Here is a 6722-nt window from a genome sequence, read left to right on the forward strand (position 1 = left end):
TATTCCTAATTTTCAGATATGATAGAGGACAATTAACAATTTTTTTTTCAATAAAGTAATGTCCGGAAATTCTTCTGTATGAAGTTAATACGACTATTACACATTTTTCATTATGTCATACTACTTTTGACCAATAAAACGGTACGGAACGATGTGTTTTAATCAATCATGTCTGCTTATGCTATAATTTTATCACCTCCCTAACATTTGTTTCTTTGTTTGCCAACGTTGTACTTTCCATAATGTACCTTTTAAAATGATTCATGTTTATTTCATCATCCTTCATTAAAACTTGTCTATATTATATTACTTCATTATATTATTGCATAATATTTTGTATTTATTTTACAATTGTATTATTTAATACTTTTTTCATTTTGATTTATTATTGTTTAAAGGGGCCATCGCCCTTTGAGCTTTCTAGTTTACCTACTCTTCTATGCATTACCCGATACAATTTCATTGTATATCTTGTATTATTATGTTGGTATTTTTCACTTTACTTCCACTTATTTATACTTGTTTAATTAAATTAAACAATTAAATAATTATTTTAGTATATGCTTAAGCGAGTAATATTACCTTTTTCATTATTTAATGTAAACTCCACTCACGGCCACAAACTTTTGCTTCTTCGGGAGTACCAACCAAATGTGTACTATTATTATCTTTCAAAATAAATTATTATTATTATTATTATTATTATTATTATTATTATTATTATTATTATTATTATTATTATTACTTCGATGAAATATGGGATAAATTTAGTCCAGAGACTTCTGCCTTCTATCACATCTGGAAAGTAGGAATAACTATTCTGAAACACCCTGTAGAAGCCCAAAACCCTGGACCGTGTTAATTGTCCCGCAGGACATGGACGCGGCGACGCGGCCCGGCGCGGTGGTGACGCGCTACAAGACGCTGTGGCTGCAGTTGAGCCGACTGGTGAGCAGGGCAGGCCAGGCCATGTGCTACACGTACAGCTTCTACGTCCTGTACCTGTTCCTCATGCTCACCGTGTCGCTATTCGGCTTCATCACCACGCTGGCGGAGGGCTTAAAGACGCGCCTCGTCTATCTCGTCTGCGATAGCCTCTTCACCAGCGCCGAACTCTTCGTCGTCTGCGACGGCGCCAACACCGTCACTCGAGAGGTCAGCAACTGCAGCACATACTTACACCGAAACAATTCATTCAGATACTTCACTACAATAGAAATACTGCATTAAAAATTCACGCAAGTATTCTACTCAAAATAGTTAATTATGACACAAGTTCGTAAAGGTTCTATTTTTGGCACGAGTATGAAATTTGTGAAACTCGGCTTCACCTCGTTTCACAAACACACGAGGACCAAAAACATAACTTCACGAATGTGTACCATACAATGTTTTTTTCAATCTACACCAGTGATGTCAAAGCAAGCGCATTTTTCTGACCTTGACGTCGTGCGCGGGCAGCAAGCCCTAAGTATGGAAAGAGGAAGGGTTATGTATATGAATAAGCAACCTGTTGGATTAAGAAAACAGTGGTGCACAAACTTCAAACGGGACGTGAAATTTTATGTCGTTATTTTTATATGGCTTCTTTCTGTTTAATATTATCTATATTGTCTGTAAAACAAAAGTACTAACACTGATTTCTTAATATTGCACTTGTGTTTCAAATCTTAATAACACAATAAAAAGTTAAGAAGAAATATTCATATAAATTCCATAGTAGTACAACTAAACTGTACTAAATGGATGAAACACATCATTCGTAAAGAAAGTGATATTCCAAAGAAAGAGATTGAGTATGACATGGTAAGTTGGAATTGATATTGATGGTATCTTTAGCCTTACAAAAGTAATCAATAAACTAATCAAAACAATATTACAGTACAAAGCAAAGTTACCTAGGTACTGTATCTGTTTTAAGTGTAACTAATATTACGTAACAAAATTCTTATCTCATTATGCTTTTAAGGTGATATTTGTGAGCAACTTCCTATCATCGGAATATTAAATTATTTTCTCGAAATCTGCTGAAGCTATAGAGCTGACATTTTTACAAGACATGGGCACGTATCTTTTGCTTATAATGTAACAGTAGTTGCTTTGTTAATTCATTTCCTTACAAACAATTTCCATGCGAATATTTTCAAAATTTTCAATACACTATCTTCAGTAATACGTATATACGGCATATTAGATTTAAGAAAACATTCTGTAAGGCTACTAAATAAATAGGCCTATATCTGAAAATTTCATTTTTCTATACGAAAAGTTGAGAAAATATTTCTTTTGAATAAAAAAATCAAACTTGTGATAAATGAGCATTAAAATTAAAACTTACATTCTTATAATGCACTTATACTTCTCAGGCAAATCTAAAAATTACCATGGATACAGTTTTAATAAGTTCTCTTCCCTTTATCCATTGAATCAGTGCTGGCCATCCCTGTATATAGCTCGATCAAGCGGCATATACCACCTCTTTCGTCGGTCTCTTTCCTTTCCGCTGTAAAGCGCTCAGGCTCTCCTGGGCTCTAAAGCGCTAGCTTGCTCCTGTGAGCATCAATTGACATGTCTGATCTACACCATTGAATGGTGATATTTCTTGGCCCACAGGGTGCTGAGAAAGAAACCAATAATTTTCCCGGAGTACGCTCTCAAAATGTAATGTTTCTGGTCTTTAGAGTCTTTCTCTTTTACGCACCGTTTTCGAAGAACAGGGTGAGACAGACAGACACTTGTTTATTTTAAATATTGTACAATTAAAATTGGTTGAGTCACTACCTCAGAAGAAACTGCCTACTGAAGGATGCATTGGAAGGAATGGTAAACGGGAGAAGAGTTCGGGGCAGAAGAATATATCAGATGATAAACGATATTAAGATATATGGATCATATGCGGAAACTAAGAGGAAGGCAGAAAATAGGAAAGAGTGGAGAATGCTGGGTTTGCAGTCTGTTCTTGAGCACAAAACTATGAATGAATGACCTATTATAATAGTTTAAATGGTTCAAATTACTCTATTATAAGAGTAATTCTAATTCTATCACTAAAATCACTCGAAAATTTCCATTACTAAGGAGTACCGATAAATAGTTAGTCTTGTACCTTCGTTATAAACAAAGCGAAAGCGGTTACCATGGGAAAGAATGTTGTTTGATAAATTTTATTGTTATTCCATCTTGAGTTTCAAAGGGTAATAAGATATACAAAGTGCAAGAAGACTAAATAGAGTCTTTTTGAGAGATGGATGAGGGCAGTGAGTTAGATCGAAAAGGGTAATAGGGTCTATCATTATTGTCTTTTGTGAACATGTTACGAGAAAAAGTGCAGTAGCATTTTTAGCTGAATTTTTTAATGCGTCTTCCAGGAAAACGGGAGACTCTGGGGAGGAGGTGATAATGGGGGATTTTGTAGAGGCAAATATGTTGTTATTGGTTTGTTGTGTAACACTGACGATTTGGTCATAATTTAATTTGAAGATCGGTAACAAAGTGTGTGACAGGAAGACGTGGCAACCGTGCTTTCAGTGACGGTAGTAGCACAGTCTAGTTAGTATACTGTACACAGTCACGAAGCTTGAGTTTATAAGGGTGCTAGGAACAATAGCTGTGCCGGTACTATTTCACATCGTCTGTAATGAGGCGATAGTAGCGATCCTTGTGGTTAGCAACTATCTATGGATGCATATTTACTGCGTATTGAGCTTCGTGACTATATATACTAAACTGAGGTAGTAGCAAGTCGGAAGCAAGACTACGGAGGGAAGGAGGAAGTGCACAAGCATCAACGTCGCTCTGTGACGCGTTAGATTACTGAACCTTTCATACAGTTACGTAAAAAATTTTGACACTAAACCGCTACTGTTACGTGATCAAGTGATGCAATGTTTCAATCTATTAGCTTTTGTTTGTATGAATATCTTCCTCAAAAATCGTTCACAAACGACCATAATGATAGGCTATTAGACTTTTATATTTAATCCCCCTTCCTGAAGCATCTCTGAAAGGGATCATATTCAGTCCCTTTCCACCCGGTACTATTACTGTAATGTGTACGAATGAAATAATGAATTAAAGAATGAATGGAAATTTACCATTTTTAATGTAAACTTCAGATTTTTATAACTGTTTTATCATTTCATGTTGCAGGCGGGACTGACCTTTCAGAGTAAACTCTTGGACATCGGGCAGACGTCATTAAATGATCAAGCACAGCAGGAGGTGAGAGAATTAACGTATGACATTTATATAGAAGTGCTGGAATAATTAACTATTAAGAACAAAGTAACTGAATTTTGATAGTTGCTCGAATTACTGTCTAATCTCACATAGCTTGCCGTACTGAAATGATTTAGCTTGTTGAAATTAATTGTAGCCTATGTTATTTAGTTAATTCATAATTAGAAACATTAAATCCAGACGTTTGAGATGGGCAGGGCATGTAGCACGTATGGGCGAATCCAGAAACGCATATAGAGTGTTAGTTGGGAGACCGGAGAGAAAAAGACCTTTTGGGAGGCCGAGACTTAGATGGGAGGGTAATATTAAAATGGATTTGAGGAAGATGGGATATGATGATAGAGAGTGGATTAATCTTGCACAGGATAGGGTCCGATGGCGGGCTTATGTGAGGGCGGCAATGAACCTCCGGGTTCCTTAAAAGCCATTTGTAAGTAAGTAATTATTTAGCTAATTAATTATTAATCACATAATGTACAAGGTGGCCCACATAAAGTATTACAAGTTACTTTCTCTTAAATAGATCAGTAAAACTAAATGCTGATTTTTCAAATCTCATTAGAGAAGGGAGCCTTCCAGATTGTGTCATGAACGGTATTCAATTGAGCCCCACTTAGGTATGGGGTACGGTTGGTCAGATATGATATTTTGAAAAATTAAATTACGGTTTATTTAACGACGCTCGCAACTGCAGAGGTTATATCAGCGTCGCCGATGTGCCGGAATTTTGTCCCGCAGGAGTTCTTTTACATGCCAGTAAATCTACTCACATGAGCCTGTCGCATTTAAGCACACTTAAATGCCATCGATCTGGGCTGGGGTCGAACCCGCAACCTCGAGCACAGATGGCCAGCACTATACCGACTACACTACCGAGGCCGACGATATTTTTGAATGGAATAATGAACGTTTTTCTTGGATATTCTAGTTATCTTCAACAAATCGGCAAACGTTTGTCTTAAATCTTTTTTTCTAAGCCATATGCGTGTCTACATTGAACTCTTCATGCTTTTCAATCTTAAAAATAGAAGCGAAATATTTAACATCTCTTATAAAATCTGGAACATAAACGGATAAGATGGATCTCCTGCTAACAACTGCAGTTTTAAACAAACTCGTGTTCCAGGTGGACGCTTTCTTGAGAACGATTGAATTGCGCCCTCCAGAAATCAACTTCGGTGGATACGTCGTGGTGAACAGAGGAATGCTGCTGTCTGTAAGTCTCTGTACTGCGTAGTGTTGAAATGAGTTGGAACTAGTAGATCTAGTTATGCTAAAATACAATATTGAACTATTGGGAATATTTCTTAGGCTGGACACTTCCAGTTTCCTGAAATTTATGATTAAGATTATGGACTGTTTTACGATGTGGAATGTCTACACCCGGGAATCTTTCTTGAAACCGTCTTCGAACTTCACGAGCTGACTGATAAGCAAGCAGGCTTGCTACTCCCTCCAGTGCGCGGCAAACGAGTGGGGGCTCGCTCATAGGAAAAACCCCGCGTCGCAGGAGAAAGCATAACTGATCGCACTCTACTTTACGTTCGCTAAAGACAAATGGAAACTTTACTCATATATTACTAGATCCGTGTATTTGAACTTTCTTTTTGTCTATGATTTGTAGGGACATATTTATTTACAGTATTTACCCGTGTACAAAATTCTCTTTCAACGTAATGTAAATAGTCCCCTTGTTGAAGTATCAAGTTTCTGTATTAACTGTCTCTTTGCTATGCTCAAACCAAGTCTCTTTAAGATTTGAACATGTCATGATATTTTCAAAAAATTCTAGAACTTTCTTCTTCTATCATAATTTAAATATCCGAAAACTATATCGCATAAAGAAGTTTCTGTCCGTAAATGTAGGTTCAATTGGTTGGAACATGACATATGGGAATTCTGCAGTTCTGATTTTCTTATAGCTTACCTAAAGTATTATAATTTGACACTTTTATTAATATTTATTTCATTATATGATTGTTTACTTTTTTCAGATAGGTTCGATGTTGGTGACATATCTGGTGGTTTTGCTGCAGTTCGAGATGTCGAATAGTTCTTCGTCTGAAGAAGGAGTAAACGTCACTACTGTAACACCATCATGAAATAACATTTCAAATAAAAGAGCGGCTATAACTTAAAATACACGGAGTTTTTTTTTTTAATTTTATACGAATAGCTCTGATGGGGTCATAGTTTTAATTTTACACGAATAGCTCTGATGGAGTCATGGAACGTTCAGCGGTACCGGGATCAAACTATCTACTAGGAAGTGAAACTTACCTTTCCGAAATTAATGAAAAGCTCAAAAACCATGAAGTTCTCTATTCTCTTGTCATTCAACAATGAAAATTATTAAATTTGAATTTTGAATTCATTTTAATAAAGCTGTCAAATAAGTCGAATTATAATGAAGAAATAATATAATTTTAGTTTTGTTTCCGTCTTGACTTCTTTTAATTTTAATCCAGGAATATGTTTGTTAA

General features: G+C 36.0%; 1 protein-coding gene across 1 annotated transcript; it reads left to right on the top strand.

Annotated features, from left to right (window-relative positions):
• Positions 1 to 999: 999 nt before the first annotated feature.
• LOC138697157 (gustatory and odorant receptor 63a-like) lies at positions 1000 to 5876 on the top strand. Its single transcript, XM_069822733.1, has 3 exons — positions 1000 to 1155; positions 4150 to 4221; positions 5366 to 5876. The coding sequence occupies exons 1-3, from the start codon at positions 1012 to 1014 to the stop codon at positions 5474 to 5476; spliced, it is 327 nt and encodes a 108-aa protein (XP_069678834.1). The 5' UTR covers positions 1000 to 1011; the 3' UTR covers positions 5477 to 5876.
• The last annotated feature ends 846 nt before the right edge of the window (positions 5877 to 6722 follow it).

The sequence above is a fragment of the Periplaneta americana genome, chromosome 3 (assembly GCF_040183065.1).
Source record: "Periplaneta americana isolate PAMFEO1 chromosome 3, P.americana_PAMFEO1_priV1, whole genome shotgun sequence".
Taxonomy (NCBI): Eukaryota; Metazoa; Arthropoda; class Insecta; order Blattodea; family Blattidae; genus Periplaneta; species Periplaneta americana.

Coding starts and splice junctions, on each gene's coding strand:
- LOC138697157 (XM_069822733.1), top strand. CDS start 1,012: ATGCTCACCGTGTCGCTATTCGGCTTCATCACCACGCTGGCGGAGGGC. Junction 1,156..4,149: donor CCAACACCGTCACTCGAGAG/GTCAGCAACTGC, acceptor TTCATGTTGCAG/GCGGGACTGACCTTTCAGAG. Junction 4,222..5,365: donor ATGATCAAGCACAGCAGGAG/GTGAGAGAATTA, acceptor CTCGTGTTCCAG/GTGGACGCTTTCTTGAGAAC.